General features: G+C 39.3%; 1 protein-coding gene across 4 annotated transcripts in view; it reads left to right on the forward strand.

Moving 5' to 3' along the window:
- RNF125 (ring finger protein 125) overlaps nucleotides 1-20,750 on the forward strand; it is a 64,797-nt gene that overhangs the window by 32,356 nt on the left and 11,691 nt on the right. For 3 of the 4 annotated variants that reach the window (XM_022586906.3, XM_022586910.3, XM_022586909.3), the window contains exons 2-5: nucleotides 5,918-6,071; nucleotides 10,208-10,302; nucleotides 12,672-12,762; nucleotides 20,090-20,197. In XM_022586906.3, the coding sequence (XP_022442614.1) occupies nucleotides 5,918-6,071; nucleotides 10,208-10,302; nucleotides 12,672-12,762; nucleotides 20,090-20,197 (448 nt within the window). The remainder of the gene's footprint in view (nucleotides 1-5,917; nucleotides 6,072-10,207; nucleotides 10,303-12,671; nucleotides 12,763-20,089; nucleotides 20,198-20,750) is intronic. The other variant, XM_022586908.3, reaches the window with a different exon arrangement.

A 20,750-nucleotide genomic window follows, 5' to 3' on the forward strand; every position in this document is an offset into this window, starting at 1 on the left:
GTAGATAAGTTCATGTGTCTGGCTTCTTAGTATGTCTCTGAGAGTCATCCATGTTATGGCGTGTATCAGTAATTTGTTCTTTTTTTATTGCTGTGTAGTATTCCATTGTAGGAATGTGCCATGGGTTGTTTATTCATCTTCTTGTTGATAAAAATCTGGGTTATTTCCAGGTTGGGTCTACTGTGAAAACATTCCTTCTGAATACAAATGGACATATTCTTTAACTTCTCGAGTAAAACATGGGCTTGCTACTGCAGGGTCAAGGGGTGCCTGTAACTTTGTTTTATCAGACACTACCAGACCAGTTATCCCAAGTGGTTGTAGGTAATTAACTTTTTAAAAGAATTGTTTATTGTGTAGGTAATAAGGTTATGTGGTTCACACTTAAAATTCGACAGTGAAAATACCCTTCTTCTACCATATACCCCTTTCTTTCCCGTTCCCATTTCTCCAGCAGGTAGGTAAATGTTCTTATTTTCTTTACCCTAGATGTTTTTACACATCTACAAACCTGTAAGAAGCTCACACTCTATATACACTTCTACACTTTGCTTTCTAAGAGGTTTTAGTTTAGAGTTATCTTGTCTCTGTGTCTACCTTGTCTACCCAAGGTGCTAGGGTAAGGATGGTAGATGCTTCAGCTCTCATGACTTGAATTTGATAACTGTACCTTTAAGGAGAGGATGTTCCCCTCAGATCTTTTGAACTAAGCAGTTCTGCAGTCTTGCTTCTGCACCCCAGAATGTGAGACTTGAGGTGCAGCAGCATCCAGTACCTTTCCATGGTAACACTTCTAAAGCTGTGGTTTTTACATACTCATAATCAGTAAGTTCAATCTGTTCCAAAACACCTTGATCTTGATGTGTTTTCTCCAGTTCATAATCACTTCTGTTAAAAGTACAGTTAATTGACTAATCTACCGGATTTGCAACTAATATTCTCACGTAATGCAAGGACATCTACATAATGCTCATTTGAGAGTTTCATGCCACAGATAACACCACTGTACAGACTTAGTGGGGGGGGATTATAGGGAGGGACTTGATTTTTAAAATGCCTCAATAAATTGATATAGCCACTATGGGGAACAGTATGGAGGTTCCTTAAAAAACTAAAAATAGAACTACCATATGACCCAGCAATCCCACTACTGGGCATATACCCAGAGAAAACCATAATTCACAATGAGTCATGTACCACAATGTTCATTGCAGCACTGTTTACAATAGCCAGGACATGGAAGCAACCTAAATGACCATCAACAGAGGAATGGATAAAGAAGATGTGGTACATATATACAATGGATTATTACTCAGCCATAAAAAAGAACAAGATTGTGCCATTTGCAGAGACTTGGACGGACCTAGAGACTGTCATACAGAGTGAAGTAAGTCAGAAAGAGAAAAACAAATATCGTATATTAAGCCATATATGTGGAATCTAGAAAAACGTTATAGATGAACTTGTTTGCAAAGCCGAAATAGAGACACAGACATAGAGAACAAACGTATGGATACCAAGGGGGTAAGGGTGGGGTGGGATGGATTGGGAGATTGGGACTGACATATATTCACTACTACATATAAAATAGGTAACTAATGAGAACAGACTGTATAGCACAGGGAACTCTACTCAATGCTCGGTGGTGACCTAAATGGGAAGGAGTCCAAGGAAGAGGGGATATGTGTATATGTGTGACTGATACACTTTGCTGCACAGCAGAAACTAACACAACAGTGTAATGCAACTATACACCAATAAAAAAAATTTTTTAATGCCTCAAGTGTGCTACTTTTCATGAATATCTACTAGGAATTTCCATTGTTGTGGTTATCAATCATAGTTACAAAAACATGTATGAAGCATACATAAAATAACAGCAGAGGGGCTTCCCTGGTGGTGCAGTGGTTGAGAGTCCGCCTGCCGATGCAGGGGACACGGGTTCGTGCCCCAGTCCGGGAAGATCCCGCATGCCGCGGAGCGGCTGGGCCCGTGAGCCATGGCCGCTGAGCCTGCGCGTCCGGAGCCTGTGCTCCGCAACGGGAGAGGCCACAACAGTGAGAGGCCCGCGTACCGCAATCAATCAATCAATCAATCAATCAATAACAACAGAAATGTACCCTAGGTAAAGCCCACTGGCTTATACAGCTACATCAGTGATCTCAAAACTTTGCTGCTTCTGCTTGTCACTGGGAGGAATTAAAGTGTCTTTAAGAAGACTACAGGGACTTCCCTGGTGATGCAGTGGTTAAGAATCCGCCTGCCAATGCAGGGGACACAGGTTCGAGCCCTGATCCGGGAGGATCCCACATGCCGCAGAGCAACTAAGCCTGTGCGCCACAACTACTGAGCCTGTGCTCTAGAGCCCGCGAGCCACAACTACTGAGCTCGCAAGTCACAACTACTGAAGCCCGCGTTCCTAGAGCCCATGCTCCAGAGCAAGAGAAGCCACCACAATGAGAAGCCCGAGCACCGCAACAAAGAGTAGCCCCCCCCCGCTCGCCGCAACTAGAGAAAGCCCGCGCACAGCAGCGCAGCCCCAAAATAAATAAATAATTTTTTTTTTTTAAAAAAGACTACAAATTTTGAGCCTCTCCCAAAACAGTTTGATGATAAAAATACTACTATCTTCTGTCTCTGTGACTTGGGCAAGTTTTTACACCTCTCTGAACTTCAGTTTGCTATCAGTCAGGGTGAGGAGAAAGAGCAGCATTTAGGATTCCTGTGAGAGCAAAATGAGGTAAGATGAGCTGATGTGTGTTAGTGCCTACCACGGGGCTTGGCACCGGTATGTTTTGTTTGTGTGTCTTGCATGTCCCCTGCATTGGCAGGCAGATTCTTAACCACTGTGCCACCAGGGAAGTCCCTTTGCACCAATATTCATCTTCGGTTTGTATTAGCATAAAACTCAAACTGTGAGAAAGGGGGGAAGACTTTTAGTTGACAAGAAACACAGTGTTATCTGCTTGCTCCTAAATTATGTAAACAAAGAATTCCTGTCAGAACCACAGGTGTTGTATTAGAAATGTTAATTATGAGTTGAGCATTTGGACCGTTTGTAATAAATACCCTTACACTTTGAGAACCAATTCTTAGGGACTAAAAGAAATGCAAGGACAAATGCCTTAGTACTTACAATTAATCGCCTGAGGCAGATAGAAGTAAAATACAGCAGGGGAAGAACCTAGGGATAAGACAGGAATAAAGACACAGACCTACTAGAGAATGGACTTGAGGATATGGGGAGGGGGGAGGGTGAGCTGTGACAAAGTGAGAGAGTGGCATGGACATATATACACTACCAAACTTAAGGTAGATAGCTAGTGGGAAGCAGCCGCGTAGCACAGGGAGATCAGCTCAGTGCTTTGGGACCGCCTGGAGGGGTGGGATAGGGAGGGTGGGAGGGAGGGAGACGCAAGAGGGAAGAGATATGGGAACATATGTATATGTATAACTGATTCACTTTGTTATAAAGCAGAAACTAACATACCATTGTAAAGCAATTATACTCCAATAAAGATGTAAAAAAAAAAAATACAGCAGGGGACTTAGGTCTTTTGATTCTGAAAGTATTGCTCTTTCCAACTGGGATAGCTGCGGTTGTAGAAAGATAGGTCACTGAATTCTGAGTCAGGAAACCTCAGCTTAAGGTCAACAAAGTCCAGGCACTTTCTGTAGCTGTGACCTTGCTGATGTAACTTAACCTCTACGTACCTCAGTTTCCTCATCTATAAAGGAAATAATGATCTTTCTTAGGGGTTTATTAAGGTTAAACGAATTAAGGGATGTGGAAGTGTTTTAAAATTTTGTAAATTAAAAACAGTGTATCAAATTTGAAATTATATCAAAATATAAAGTTACCAAGCGACATTAATAACAAAAACACTCAGGAAGAAAAAGGTAGGAACCTAGGCAGGTCTAGGGTTCTAAATAAAGAGCAGGATAGTCCTATCAAGTTGTTGCTGAATCAGTCTTTATGTCACTCTGTTTAGTATTCATCTCCCAGAGAGAGGGTTTACTTAGTGTGGCCGACATTAGGCGCTCTGCCTTCACCTGGATTGAGGTCCCACCAAATTGTATCTCATATAAGAGGTGTAGTTCTGCAGAGCAAAATCAGGATGCTATGGCAAGAAAAAGGGGAAGTGGGTGCTGGGCAGGCATCAACAGCAAGCAGATGCCTCAAGAACAGTGCAGACGTAAGCATCCTCTGTGTGCATATAAGAATTTTATAACAGAGGCAGAAGAGAATACTTTTAAGAATCAGTAATGTCTGGGCTTCCCTGGTGACGCAGTGGCTAAGAATCCACCTGCCAATGCAGGGGACACGGGTTCAAGCCCTGGTCCGGGAAGATCCCTCATGCCGTGGAGCAACTAAGCCCGTGTGCCACAACTACTGAGCCCGCGTGCCACAACTACTGAAGCCCGCGTGCTTAGAGCCCGTGCTCTGCAACAAGAGAAGCCACCCAATGAGAAGCCCGCGCACCCCAACGAAGAGTAGCCCCTGCTCGCCGCAGCTAGAGAAAAGTCCGTGCGCAGCAACAAAGACCCAATGCCGCTAAAAATGAAAATAAATAAATTAAAAAAAAAAAAGAATCAGTAATGGCTAATATACTAGGAATTTTGTTTGTGAAACTTCATTCAGCTGTATGTATACCTTTGATATATGAACTTTTCAGTATGTATAGTTTACTTAAACAGCCTAACTTTTGCCATGTATAAATATTTGCAAATATATATTACATGCTGAGTTAAGAGCTGTCAGCTCATGCTGATGTGTATAACCTATTGAAATGCTCACTTTTACTTCTGTGCACATGTAGCCTTCAGCAGCTCCCATAAATAGGTCAAGATTTTCTGTGAATTCTGTTGACTGTGTTAAGATTTTATCATGATCATCTTTAAGTAAACAGAGAATATATTTCTTGACGTGGAGGACATTCCTAAAGTGGTAGTTTTGATTAGATAATTTCCTGCATCTGAGGCTGAGTTTAAAATTATTTTATGAAGACTTTAACGTGTTTTGTGGTTTTACCTCCTCAACTTGCTGCTATTTTCTTGTCTAACACACAGAATCTCACAGAGCAAAGACCTATTCCCCCCAGCCCCACAGATTTTAAGGTAAAATAGGATTAAAGAAAGAACACGTTAGATATCCTTTGAGTTATAGGGGGGTTTTTTGAAGTATAGTTGATATACAGCGTTTTGTTAGTTTCAGGTATCCAGGAAAGTGATTCATTTATACACACACATAGATATAGATATAGATATATTCTTTTTCAGATTCTTTTCCATTATAGGTTATTAAGATTTTGAATATTTCCCTGTGTTATACAGTTGGCCCTTGTTGTTTATGTATTTTACATATAGTAGTATGTATCTGCTAATCCCAAACTCCTAATTTGTCCCTCCCTCCCCCTTTCCCCTTTGGTAATCGTAAGTTTATTTTCTATGTCTGTGAGTCTGTTTCTGTTTTGTAAATAATTGTATCATTTTTTTAGATTCTACATATAAGTGATACCATGTGATATTTGTCTTTCTCTGACTTACTTCACTTAGTATGACAATCTCTAGGTCCATCCATGTTGCTGAAATGGCATTATTTCATTCTTTTTTATGGCTAGCAATATTTGAGTTATAGTTTTCATTGTTTGTAAGAAGGCTGTTTCACCACTTTGTCTGTCACCTTCTGTTTAAATGTGTGCAGCACATGTGGTGAGAACGTGTGGCCCCAGGGAGGTCTTGCAGGGAAGGTAAGAGACTCCCCAGCAACTGTAGAATGCAGATGGAGCTTTCGTTTGGCAGAACAGCTCTTAGTGTACAAGGTGTCATTAAAATACGGTTTCCATAAATGAACACCTAGTGGTGGCTCCTTTATACTGTTAAGGAAAGTGATGTGTTCTTGGTTTGTGTCCTGTAGATTCTGCCGTTCTTGCATTGCTACCAGTCTCAAGAACAATAAGTGGACCTGTCCTTACTGCCGGGCATATCTTCCTTCTGAAGGAGTTCCAGCAACTGATGTAGCCAAGAAAATGAAATCCGAGTTCCAGAAGTGCACTGAGTGTGACACCCTGGTATGTGACCCTGCCTTTGCTCATAGTTACCGGCGTAGAACTCTGAGAAAATTGTTTTGCAGCCAGTCATTTCACCTATGCCTTTGACCTCATCCTGCCCCGACTTTCCAAAGTTTATTGTCTCAGCCTCTCCTCTTCCTTTCCTCTGGTTCTCTATGTATGGGCTGCTGGACAGCAGTCACCTGATGCCCACCATCACCTAATTTTTCAAACCAAGGTTTTCATTGACCACTTCCATTTCCTCTCTTCCCATTACTCCCATGACCCCCTATTATGTGGCCTCCATTCCTGCTATGCTGTTGCAGCCCACCCAATGAATAGCTTTATTTTCAATTCCAGTGGCATAATTCCACCTCTACTGTTCTGGGCTTTGCAGTATTTATCTCTGTTGACCACTTCCTCCTTGTTGCAGTTTTCCTCCGTTGTTATTATGCTAGCCTGGTTAGATCATGTGAGGTCTTAGAAGCTGTGACAAAGATTCTAGATTTTATCTTAAACGCAATAGTGAGTCATAGAAAAAGTATAAGCTTTTGATCAGGTTTATATTTTTAAGATGTCACTCTAGCATGTGAGTGGAAAATGGTTTGGAGGGGGCAAAAGCAGGATTGGTGAAGCCAATTCAGTGGATTTTAGGATAGGTGTTAAGGAAGCTGGGTTAGGGTAATAGCATTAGGTATGGAATAAGAAGTTGTTTCAAGGTGTATTCTGGAGAGGGATTGAAGGAAATTGATAATTAACTGGATGTGGAGGTGAGTGACAGTGAGGTATCAAAATGCTCCCCAAGTTTCTGAGACGAGTAGATGAAGGTGCTAATATGGCGAGCAAATTTAGAGAAGAATCCACAAAGTTAAGTCTTAGATACATTAAATTTGAACTGCTAACAGAAGGATATTTAGGTATTACCAGTCTAGAGATCAAAAGAGAGATCGTGTACTGAAGATCTAAACTTCTCTAGAGAACCTTTCTTGATTGTCCATCTAGACTATAGCCTGTTACACTTTCTCTTAGCAGTCTGTGCTTTCTCTTCATAGCACTTATCACCATTTGTAATTATGCTTTTGTGAATTTTGAAATTTAATGTCCATTATCCATTATCTCCACAAGATTCCATGAGGGTAAGGACCATGACTGTTTTATTGACAGCTGTAAACCCAGCACTTTGAAGAGTGACTGGCACATAATAAATGCTCAATGCATTTTTGAATATTTTTGTAAGACTCAAAAATCTATTCGTGGCTGCCTGATTCTGGAATCCATGCATGGTCTTTGGAGTCAGACATCCTGGGATTAAACACTAATTCTCTCCCTTACTCTTTGTGATTTGGGGCAAGTTATTAATCTAAGTTTTTGTTTGACTCTTTTAAATTGAGGGAAAAGGTAATGCTCGTGTCACAGAGTGGTTGTAAAGGTAAACAACAAAATGTAAGTGGCTTTTAGCACTGTGGAACATAGTGAATGCTCAAAATCAATAGCTTTTCACATTCTTAATATCATTCCTGATTACTTTTACTTTGATATTTTGCCATCATTTAAAATTCAACATGCACAAAATCAAACTCAGCATATTATTTTGTCTTCCAGTTCTTTATCCCATCTTTGGTACCTGTCAGAAACAAGAGTATTCTCTCAGTTATCCTGGGTGGAGATCCCCTTCCTTTTTCACCCCCCTGCATTTCTGATTATCCACAAGTATTTTGATCTTTCCTTTGAGGTATTTCTTGTATCTGTCTCTTCCTCTTGTCAGGAATACTGCCATTCCTTCTGTAGCCATTTTCAACTCTTCTTACTGTTCAGAGTCCTCCTTACCTCCCTTCCATGAGCCTGGCTTTAGTATTCCAGTCCCCAGTATCAAACGGTTTCCTCTCTGCTTGTCTTCACATCTTTTGTTTGTTTGTTTTTCCTCCATTAGATGATAAGTACCTTTAGCGCAAGCTCAGTGGCTTCTGCTCCTTCTGCCACTTCTGACAGTGGCTTTCACAGTTTTGTGTCTGGGGTAAGACGCTCTATGCATTTATCAATTCATCTGTCAAGGACATAGTCCCCAGATTGCTAATTTATATGAGGAATGTGTCTCTTTGTTGATCAAGGAATATAAAGAAGAAGAAAGAAACTTTTTTTTTTTTTTGCGGTACACGGGCCTCTCACTATTGGGGCCTCTCCCGTCGCGGAGCACAGGCTCCGGACGCGCGCAGGCTCAGCGGCCATGGCTCAGCGGCCATGGCTCATGGGTCCAGCCGCTCCGCGGCATGTGGGACCTTCCCGGACCGGGGCACAAACCCGTGTCCCCTGCATCGGCAGGCGGACTCTCAACCACTGCACCACCAGGGAAGCCCAAGAAAGAAACTTTTAACAAAAGTCATAAGGAAATGAGAGAGCACTGATGTGCAAAGTTGGATGTTAAAAGTTGTAAAACAGTCTGTTGTTTTTTTTAAAAATTATTTTATTTATTTATTTTTGGCTGTGTTGGGTCTTCATTGCTGCGCGCGGGCTTTCTCTAGTTGCGGCGAACGAGGGCTACTCTTCGTTGCGGTGCGTGGGCTTCTCATTGCGGTGGTTTCTCTTGTTGTGGGACAAGGGCTGTAGGCACGCGGGCTTCAGTAGTTGTGGCACATGGGCTCTAGGGTGCAAGCTCAGCAGTTGTGGTGCATGGGCTTAGATGCTCCGTGGCACGCGGGATCTTCCCAGACCCGTGTCCCCTGCATTGACAGGCGGATTCTTAACCACTGCACCACCAGGGAAGTCCCAAACAGTCTGTTTTAAGACAGATGCCTAGATCGGTCCTAGCTTTTACGTCTTTTTAGATGGATAGTTATAAAGCAAGGATTTGTTCTTACTTTTCCATTTGCTTTTTTTTTTTTTAATTTATTTATTTGTGGCTGCATTGGGTCTTCATTGCTGTGTGCGGGCTTTCTCTAGTTGCGGCAAGCGGAGGCTACTCTTTGTTGTGGCTCGCGGGCTGTAGAGTGCAGGCTCAGTAGTTGTGGCACATGGGCTTGGTTGCTCCGCGGCATGTGGGGTCTTCCCGGACCAGGGATTGAAACCGTGTCCCCTGAATTGGCAGGTGGATTATTAACCACTGTGCCACCAGGGAAGCCCCCCATTTGCTTTTATTTTTGTCTTTTGTGACAGTTATAACTGTTTTCTTGTCATGGTAGATTTCATGTCTGTGGTTTAACTTCCGTAGCTTGGGCAAAATGAAGCAGGGTGGGTCGGCCACCTTACAGCTGTACAGAGCTTCCTTTAGCACAAGATCTTATCAGAGTTTCTAATGACACATTTAGTAGAGTATGTGTTATTTAGCAACAGATCCCTCATGGTTAGGAAATCTGAATGTATATCTGGAAGGACAAGGGCTCTTTATTCTGCCTTGATAAAAATGGACTGCAGTAGCTGTCCTTTATGTTTGCTCTTAATGGGGCCATTAAGTATACTGTATATTGTGAATTCATGTAATACTACTGGATGTATTATAAAGCCATGGTATTTATATCTTTCCCTGAAGCACAGGGTTTCTTTTTACTTACTCTGGACATCTCTAAAATCCATCTATTTATTCTTTTTACCTCTCTTTGTTTTTCTTTCTTTCTCTCTTTTTACTTTTTTTCCTTTCCTTCCTTTTGCTCTTTTTCCCCTCCCCTTTTTCTTCCTTACTTCCCTCTTTCCATCACCGATTTAGGTAATAGGATCCAAAAAAAGTAAATTTGATTTAATATACATCTTTGCATTTTAAAAACTTATACTTTGTAGAAGAACCAAATTCAAGAACTCAGCTTTTGGGTCTTCTAGTTGTAAGAAAATTTTAAAATAGTGTTTTCCTTGGGACTTCCCTGCCAGTCCAGTGGTTAAGACTCCGCGCTCCCAATGCAGGGAGTGGGGGTTCAATCCCTGGTCGGGGAACAAAGATCCCACGTGCCACGTGACACGGCCAAAAAAATAACTATTTAAAATAGTGTTATTCTTGATAATGCCTTAAATTGGTTGTACTATTATCATAACTGCATCCTTTTAATCAACTGACCCCACGCTATGACCTTATTTGAAATAAGGAAAGCAATACAGCTGGGTCACAAAAGACTTCATTGACTGAAATGAGCCCCTTTTCAACAGTGAGCTTATTTTAATCTGCTTCTATATAGGTTTGCCTCAGTGAAATGAGGGCACACATAAGAACATGTCAGAAGTACATAGATAAGTATGGACCACTACAAGAACTTGGAGAGACAGCAACAAGGTTTGTTTCAGTACAATTTAGTTTAATGCTAAATTTGATATGCTTATAAAGAACTTAATGAGCCAGAAAGCTTAATATTTTTGTCCTGAAAATATGTATGTAGTTATGCTTTGGCTTCTAACCATAATACCTGTTATTGGTAATCATTTGTTAATGGGAATAATTACAAAAGAATTTTGTTCTCTCTGCTTTAAAAACTTTGTATGGGGAGAACCAACTGAACACTGGAGAGATTGTGGAAACTTCCTCAGACAAGTTTATATGGAGGAAGATATAAAAATATAAAACAGAACTGTTCAATTTCTGCTAGGCTTTATTTTGTGACTAATAGAGTCCTGAAGTAGATGATGGTTTAGAGGTTGTTGTCTTTACTTTTCCATCACCTCCTCTCAGTTCCCCCAGCTCATTCTCTCTCATTTTGCTGGTTTCTCTTTAGAAGGGACAAAGTGACATCTCAGTATGTATTCTAACAAGAAAGAACAGGCGTGGGGCAGGCATTCTGAATCCTATACCTGTTTTCTGGGTAATCTTATATGGGGCTGGAGAAAGGATGGAGGTGGCTAGTAGGTGTAATGGAGGATATTGATCATTAATTATTTTTTCTTAAAAAAAAAAAGAAAGAAAGAAATCTGGGTTATTACTCTCCTGATGGGCAGAAGAATTAAAAAGTTTGGCATCTGCCTCTGCTAAAGAAATAAAGAAATGATTTGTGTTCTCCTGCATAGGGATGATGGTTTTGAAACCATTAAATATTATGAACGCAGCCAATCAAAGAGGTATTCAGGATAATTTCTTCTTTTCTCCTGAAGATAAATGTTAGTTCTGCTTATTTTAAGAAAATGCATGTATAGCCCAGGGATAGATACCCAATATTTTGTAATAACCTATAAGGGAAAAGAATCTGAAAAAGAATATATATGTATGAGATATATATAACTGAATCACGGTGCTGTGCACCTGAAACTAACACAACATTGTAAATCAACTGTACTTAAATAAAAATGTTTTAAAAAAGAAAATATACTACTCAAAATGTAACTTAAATTTCCTAACCCAGAAGTCTAAATGATCACCCCATTCCTGTCGTTTTACTAGAGATTACTTTGCAAATGTACTTTTTATTATAGGATTATACCATTCTGTTAAATTGTGAGTATTTTAGCTCTAGGCAGAGTATGAATTCTGTATGGTTTGATTGTAAGGTTAATAGGCTTTATGAAAATTTTAAAATATACAAAACCTAATTTAAATACTAATTTCTCTCGCTAGTTAGAATGAGATAATAAAGAATTGAAATAACAGAAAATGAGAAGGGTTGTCGATTAATCAGTATTACAGGATAGATTAATATTTGCATTTAAGATAGAAATCTTTGCTTTATGGAAGAACTTACTACATAATTCAAATTTTAAAAATTCTAATGCAGGGAGCTTGTCCAGAATACAACTCTTGGGGAACAGGAAGTTATATCTACAATGGAAAGTGAGCAAAAAATTCCAAGCCTCCCTATTGTCCCTAAGAATTTAAGGCAGCACTGTGCAATGGAAACATAATGCAGGGCACATATGTAATTTTAAATTCTGTAATAGCCATACTCAAAAAAGTAAAAAGAAACAAGTGAAATTAATTTGTAATATATTTTATTTAACTGAATATAGCCAAAGTCTTATCCTTTGAACATGTAATCAATATATAAATTATTGAGATATTTAACTTTTTTATGTATATATAAAGCCCTCAAAATTGAGTGTTTTATACTTCCAGCATATCTCACTTTGGACTAACCCAGTAGACACATACAGAATGACTAGTCTGTTGGACAGCACAGATGTGAGGGACAGGTACTCCTAGGTGTGCATAAGGATGTAACAAGGTAGTTGCAGGCCGTTTTCCATTTTTCACTGGATGCTAATACTGTGAGTTGACACCTTTAGTTATATATGCCAGTGTTGTTAGATATGCTAGTAGGAGAACAAAGTAACATCCCATTCAGATGTTACCTGATTTAGGAAAGGGAGGAAGTAAAAGGGACAGAAGAAGTAACCTAGGCACAGCTGGGTGGTTTGTTCCTCTGTTTCTCAGTTAATGGGGTGCTCAGATTGTACTTCTCTTCCAAAGAAAATAAAGTGCTTCAAGTGCACTATAACTGATTCTCTATCCTGCCCCTGTGAAGTTACACATTTACATTTCTCATGAGAAAAAATTTAAGCACCAAGATTATTATCAGGATTGGAAAAAGAACATCAACTTAGAAAGAATGAGGACTAGAAACTAGATCCACTTACATTCTATTTTTTTACCTCTAGTTAAGTGACTACTGTCTAATTATCAACAATTTCAGTAATGTTTGTATTCTATGTAATTTCCAGGTGTGTATGTCCATTTTGTCAGAAGGAACTGGACGAAGACAGCTTGCTGGATCATTGCATTACTCATCACAGATCAGAAAGGAGACCTGTGGTGAGGATTTGTGTTACTATACATTTCTGCGGTGTCTAAATTTGATACACATTAGAAAACGTGGAGTCCTAACCACTGAACCGCCAGGGAGTTCCCCTTAGAATTTTCATTTTTGTATAGTTGAGAGGTAAGGCAGGGTGATGATGGATACGTCATCATTTACTTAGCCATTTTGCTATTTTAGAACATTTGGATTGGTGACAATTTTTAGGATTTGAATTCACATTCTTGTACATTTAAACTTTTCCTTCTAAAGTACTTTTTTCCTAAGAGGAAATTCCTTAGATTGATATTTCTGGGACCAAGAGTGCAAGTTTTTATTAACTCTTGCAATGTGTTCTAAATAGTTTGAGTCAATTTATACTTGTGTCAGCAATTTATGAGTAAACCGCTTTCACCTTAACCTGGCCAAGATTGTGTACATTTATTTATTTATTAAAAAAAAATTTTTTTTGATTTAGGAGAGTGTCTTGAATTACCCAATAAGAGAGTTTTTTACACAGTCATATCCTGTAGCATATTTCTAACTCAGAGAAAAAGGACAAAATATGATCAACAAAATCAGAGTAGAGACTATTCTTATATGGAAAGAAATTATAAAATGATGGTATGAACACAAATGTATGGACTTTTGGGTGTTGTACTTATAAGGGATAAATTATGCGTACACTTATTTTTAACTTATCCAGGCTTAACAGATGTAAAATGACACCTTGAAGAGTTTTTTGAATTTTATTTTAGTTTTATGTTGTATATGTGTACATGTGTATATATGTGTATGTGTGTTTTTCATATATATGAGTTTGGGGTTTTTTTAATTTGTTTTAAGGTTTGTTTGTTTTTTTTCCATAAAATCCTTTCGGAAAGTGGATGAAGTTGAAATGTAAGTATATTAGGTGATTGATGGAGAGATAGCTAGATAGCCCTTATGACAATCCTATGAGATAGATGTGATTCTTATCCCCATTTTACAAATGATAAACTGAGGCTCAGAGAGGTTAAGTCTTACGAGCTAAGTCTCATAGCTGGTAAATAAGCAGAGCTACAGTTTGAACCCAGTAGTCTAGCTCCAGGGCACAGACACTGTGCTCTACTAGCAAGTTCAAGACAAACGTCCTCCCACAGCACAGTCAAAGGAATTTGTTATTTATCCTAACGGCCCAGAGGTTTGGTTCTTGGAATGGCTAGCTAAGAGCTTGATATGTGTTGGGGCAGCAGAGGAGGTTGTCATGGGCTTTTCCTGCTCAAGTTGCTCTGTGGGAGGAACTGGGCTAAGGAGGTGTTTTATGATAGGTCCCTGGGGAACCGTCCTAGAGGAAGCTTGAAGAAAGCATTAGGATGGCATAATAGTGACTACCATTTACTGAGTTCTGGGTGCCTTTTTGCCTTCTCCTAGCAACCCTATGAAGGAGATATTATCGACACAGTCTGAGCCCTGACCAGTAGTGCCCAGGGTGCTGCTCTGGCTGGAGGAACACTAGGCACACTGGACCATGGGCCGCATTACAGCATCCCTCCAGGGCGGGCCCCATATTTGTCCATCCATTGGTACTGTGTACCTGCTCCGCAGAAGTCCAGTCCACATGCCGCTCAGTTTGGCCATCAGATTGAAGGTGGCCCATGGAAACTGGGTCTTCTGTGATTTAGAGGTCATAGAGGTCACTGAAGAAAGCCGACATAAGGACAGAGATAAACCAGGAATCGTGGAATTTAGTAGTTAAAATGCCTAGGCTTCTCTGGGGCAAAGTGAGAGTAGCATGGACGTATATACACTACTGAATGTAAAATAGTTGGCTGGTGGGAAGCAGCAGCATAGCACAAGGAGATCAGCTTGGTGCTTTGCCATGACCTAGAGGGGTGGGATGGGGGGGTGGAGGGAGGCTCAAGAGGGAGGGGATATGGGGACACGTGTATGCATATGGCTGATTCACTTTGTTGTGCAACAGAAACTAACACGGTATTGTGAAGCGATTATACTTCAATAAAGTTCTATTAAAAATAATAATAATTTGTATATCTGGAGTTATATACAACATATTATTAAAATTAATCCCACCTGTTTCCTTTTAGTTTTTGTAATGTGGCTACTCAAACAATAAAATTATGTGTGTGGCTTCTGTTACATTTCTATTGAACAGCAGTGCCCTGGGGCGGGGGGGAGGAAAGCCTAGGCTTTGGAGGAGATAAGCTTCGGTGCAAATCGCAGAAAATCCCATTAACCTCTTTGCCTCTGTTTCATCATTTGTAAAATGGAGATGATAATGATGATGCCTTTTTCACAGGGTAGTAGCAAATGAGTCAGGTGGTGATGCCGGGTTACTACCATTTTTGCAGCTATATCAAATCAAGGCTAGAGCAGATTTCTCAGAGGAAGCCATGTACTCTCACAGTTGGGGAACCCAACCTGGGAGAGGTGGAGGAGGTGAAGTAAATTTTACCACAAGACCAGGATGCTATCAAGGAAGGAACAGATTGCTCAGAAAAGCCATGGTTCTGTAATACACCAGGGCTGTGTAAAAGTGGTCTCTGGAACAGAAAACCTTCAGGTTTCCTGTGTTAGTGTTTCGTGCTTAAGTGTAGAAGCTTAAGACACATGCACTCTGAAGCATCTAGTGCCACTAGAAGTCCAGAAAAACCCTGTGGTTAGAAAAAGGCTGGATGCGGATACTGTGGCAGGGCTGGGGTCATGTGCTTAGGGATCCTCTGGGGGCACGTAGGTGAAAACACCTGGTGGAATCCTTGGATGAGGAGGGCTGAGTCCAAGGCTGCTTCTGGATTGGTGTGGAAGTTAACAAGGAATTATTGCTCTAAAGGACTGAATTGCCGGGTTTGCCTTCAGATAAGATCAGTGACATCATCTGACTTACCAGATGTAAGAAGTTTCAGGGCGGTTAGAGATTTGGGCAAATGATTCTGCCTTCCAGATAGAATCAGATAATTCAGAGATCAAACCACAAGCAACTAATCTTTTCTTTCTGAGTTGCTGAAGCAAACAGGGGTAAGAAAGTTATGAACCTCAAGGAGTTTTGACGGCTCTCATGTGCAGCCTTCAGAACAGCTCCTTTTTGTCACACAGTAATTGTATTCTGCCATGTTTTTTTCTTTTTGAAAAATTATATCTATGGAATATTGGACTCAAAAAAGGCAAATGACACACACAGCATGCTTCAGATTGAATTATGAGACCACTCGAGAGATATTTAATATTTTATCTTATAAAGGGAAGACGTTTCAGCAATAACCACACTTTCTGGCTCTTCTCTCTTTCCAGTGTTTTCTTTCACTGGTTGGTTCTTTTTTTCGTGTGCTTCCTGCCCCCCCCCGCCCCCACCCCCGCTCTGCCCGGCACGTGGGATCTTAGCTCCCCAACCAGGGATTGAACCTGCACCCCCTGCAGTGGAAGCGTGGAGTCTTTACCACTGGACCGCTAAGGAAGTCCCCACTGGTTGGTTCTTATTTATCCTTTAGAACTCAACTTAAATTTCACTTCTCTGACACCCAAATTAATTTCAGCTCTTGCTTTTCTCCCTTCTTTTTTCTCACTTATCACAATTCGTTAATTGTGTATTTGTGTCTGTCTCTCCCTCCAAATTATTAGGTTCATGAAGCCATAGAACTTAATTTCTTTGTTCAGCACTGCATGCCCAGCTCTTGGCAGAGAACCTAGAACATAGTAGGATGTAGTGATATGAAAAATAGGATATTTTAAAAATCGTATTTCCATTCACACAGGTTCAAAGGTAGCCTTACTTTCTGCCTTGATCCTGAGGTTCATTCCTTATGGGAAGGGACAGGACTTCAGTTGGTTTGGAATTAAAAGCTGTAGTGACAAGAGCCTGAGCCCTCATTCCCACAGCAGTTTATTTCCGTGGGTATTCAGAATATCTGTGGCTGGACTGGGCAGTGGGAGCGTATATGCATAAACGTGTTAGGAGAAAATCTTCATTAGATAGGCTTCCAAACTCGTATTAAATTAGATGTGCCATCTGGTACCTTAAGTTTGGTTGCATATTTGTCTATAATTATTTTCAGTGCATGTCTCTTTTGGCATTGGATTCCATTATCTTTAATTTCTTCCCCAAATGGTATTTACCATTATATAGAAAGTGTCCTGTAATTGGCTGAGTTGCTGTGGGAGTTAATCGAAACCACAGATAGAGCTGGGTGTCCATTGTAATAGATGCTCCAAAGAATTGAGGTGAGTGGTAGCTTCTAATATGGTGGCTGTATTTACCCATTGCGTTCACTGTCACATAAAGTCCATGCCGAGGTGAGGCCAACATCCTTTTTTTTTTCAATTGAAGTACAGATGATGTACAATATTATATAAGTTACAGGTGTAGGTATACAATATAGTGATTCACAATTTTTAAAGGTTATACTCCATTTATAATTATTATAAAATATTGGCCATAATCCCAATATGTGGGATATATGTTGTAAAATATATCCTTGTAGCTTATTTTATATATAATAGTTTGTACCCCTTAATCCCCTACCTCTTAATCCTCTACCTCTATGTTACCCCTCCCCTTCCCCTACTGGTCACCACTAGTTTGTTCTCTATATCTGTGAGTCTGCTTCTTTTTTGTTATATTCACTAGTTTGTTGTAATTTTTTTAGATTCCACATATAAGTGGTATCATACAGAATTTGCCTTTCTCTGACTGACTTATTTCCCTTAGCATAATACCCTCCAAGTCCATCCATGTTGCTGCAAATGACAAGATTTCCTTTTTTATGGCTGAATAGTATTCCAGTGTGTGTGTGTGTGTGTGTGTGTGTGTGTATGTGTGTATACCATATCTTCTTTATCCATTCATCTGTTGATGGACACTTAGGTTGTTTCTATTATTAAAATATTTCTTGGTCTCAGCTCTGTTCTCACTACGTAGGGGTCTCAGGGTAGATTGAGTGCTATTTTGGGATAGCCATGTTGTCAGTTAACCAAGATATAGCTAGAACGTAAGGAAATCATTAATTATTATAAAGCAATAATAATTTAGATGATGTAATTTTATTTAAAATAAGACATTAAGGTTAATTGAGTAGAGCAGAATTTTTAAATGGCCTTATTTATAGAAGTTGAGCATATTGAAACTGGGACTCCCCCCACCCCCACAATAAAATTATAAGACAGAAAAGAATTATGTAAAGATCTCATTTAAATTTAGAGAAAAACATCATCCAAGCTGATAAATTAGACACTGTTATAATATGAAAAGATTGTCTAGTAGATTGGATTGTCTAGTAGAGGCCTAGATTCCAGCTCTGATACTTGAAGTGGTGTCGATTTAAGCTAATTTTTTTCCTCTCTGAAATTGGGTTCATCAACAAAATAAAGATGATAATTCACTGGGTTTCTGTGAGAATCAAATGAGAATACCACCTCATTTATTGCCTAACATATACTTGGAACTCAGTAATGATTCTGCATCTCATTTTTCAAAATGAATACACGAAGAAATACAATTTTAAAAAAAAACCTATGTTAAGACGTAATAAAGTGGCATATATTAAAAGAAAAGAGTCATTTATATTAGCCATTTGAGAATTACAAATTAAAACCATGATGAGATACCACTACATGCCTATGAAAACAACTAAAATAGAAAAATGTTGACAGTAACTAATGCTGATGAGAATGAGGAAAAACTAGATAATTCACTCATTGCTTGTGGGAATGTAAAATGGTCCAGCCATTTACAAACAAAATAGTTTGGCAGTTTTTTACAAAGTTAACTGTAACACTAACCTAGCACTCACACTCCTAGAAATTAATCCTAGAAAAATGAAAATATGTTTACGCAAAACATCTATGCGCACATGTTCATTGCAGCTCTGTTTGTAGCAGCCCAAAACAACAAATGTCCTTCAAAGGTAAATGGGTAACTGTAGTACATCCATACCATGGAATACTACTCAGCAGTAAAAAGGAAGGAACTATATTGATTCACTCAGCAATTTGGATGAATCCCAAGGCCATTATGCTTAGTGAAAAAAAGCCAGTCTCAAAAGTTCTGGAGAAGAGATCGGTGGTTGCCAGGGTTTGGGAGAGAAGAGGAAGTTAAGGAGCAGCACAAGGGAGTTCTTTGTAGTGAGAGAGCAGTTCTGTATCTTGATGGTGTCAGTAGTTACATGCATTTCTATATGTGTGATAAAATTTCATAGAACTATACATACACACCCAAAAAAATGAGTTCATGCAAAAAATGGTGAAATCTAAGTCAGATGTTGTCTAGTTAATTGCCAATTTCCTGGTTTTGGTAATGTACCACAGTTATGTAAGAAGTTACCATTAGGGGAAGCTGGGTGATTGTGGCATGGTACCTCTCTGCGTTATTTTTGCAATTTCTTGTGAGCTTATAAATATTTCAAAATGAAAAAGTTTTATTAGAGAGCCATTAATGGCTATTAAATTAGGAAAATATATATAAATACTAACACCTGATGCTGGTATTAGTATTTGATGCTGGTGTATTATAATCTATATTGCTGGTGGCAGTATAAAACTATAGAGTAATATATATTATGAACTGTGAAGTTCATAACTTTGACCTTCTAATCTCCATTTATGGTCATGTATCCTAAGAAAATAATCCCCCCAAAAGTAAACAATATAGATACTATAATTTTTAATAATAGAATATCCACATACCAAGAAAACGTCAGTATTCCAAGAGGTAGGTAACTAATTAAATTATGGCACACCTACTGACTGTAATATTGTTTAAATGATAAAGTGATAGGGACTTCCCTGGTGGTACAGTGGTTAAGAATCTGACTGCCAATGCAGGGGACACGTGTTCGAGCCCTGGTCCGGGAAGATCCCACATGCTGCATAGCAACTAAGCCCGTGCGCCACAACTACTGAGCCTACGCTCTAGAGCCTGTGAGCCACAACTACTGAGCCCTCGTGCCACAACTACTGAAGCCCATGTGCCTAGAGCCCGTGCTCTGCAACAAGAGAAGCCACCGCAATGAGAAGCCCACGCATTGCAACAAAGAGTAGCCCCCACTCGCCACAACTAGAGAAAGCCCCGCGCACAGCAACAAAGACCCAATGCAGCCAAAAATTAATTAATTAATTTTTTTAAAGTGATAAACATATACTTTTATATACAAGAAATGCATATGAAGAAATAAGTGCAATTTTATTTCTTTATGTTGCTTTAATATTTATACAGTTCTAAAACAATACCAAGGTATGGCCAATAGATTCATAAAATTAAAATTCATTTGGTTGAATGGTTATTTAATTTTTTAATTCTGACAATAATGATTATTTTAAATTCTTTCTTGAACTCTTGATCTTGTTTATTTCCAGTTCTGTCCACTTTGCCGTTTAGTACCTAATGAGAATCCAGGGAGCTTCAATGGCAGCTTAATAAGACATTTGCAAGTCAGTCACACTTTGTTTTATGATGATTTCATAGTAAGTATATTTTCTTACTTTTACATTATGTTTTTATGCTGTGTTTAGCTTACCTTTCTTAATCCAAGTGAGTAAGATTGTAGAGGAGAAAATGTATGTGTAGCTAAAACGTTAAGTATTAGCATTAAGTAGGAAATCATAAAAACATGCTGTTTTATAAACTGTTAATAGTAGTTACCTGCCTTAGGCAAAATCATTTTCTTTGTGATGTAAATAATTAGCCATCGTGTAAAGACCTAGATTTCACATTATTTTAATTTCTACTCTAGTGCCTCCCAATATATGTTAATAGTTATAATTTTTATGAAGTTAAAAACTTACATAGCTGAGAGGGAATCATATCGGTAAGGAAATGGCTCAGAGAATTTGCGTTCATTTTATAATATACTGAATGGCTAGTAACAGACATGACATTATCAGTGTAGCGAGACACACGGGCTCTATTTTTAATTTAAATTCTATAAAACACCACTCTCGGGCTTTCCTGGTGGCGCAGTGGTTGAGAGTCCGCCTGCCGATGCAGGGGACATGGGTTCGTGCCCCGGTCCGGGAA

Source organism: Delphinapterus leucas, chromosome 14 (assembly GCF_059928025.1).
Source record: "Delphinapterus leucas isolate spDelLeu-1000000601 "Yukka" chromosome 14, BTC_Dleu_Yukka2, whole genome shotgun sequence".
NCBI classification, from domain to species: domain Eukaryota; kingdom Metazoa; phylum Chordata; class Mammalia; order Artiodactyla; family Monodontidae; genus Delphinapterus; species Delphinapterus leucas.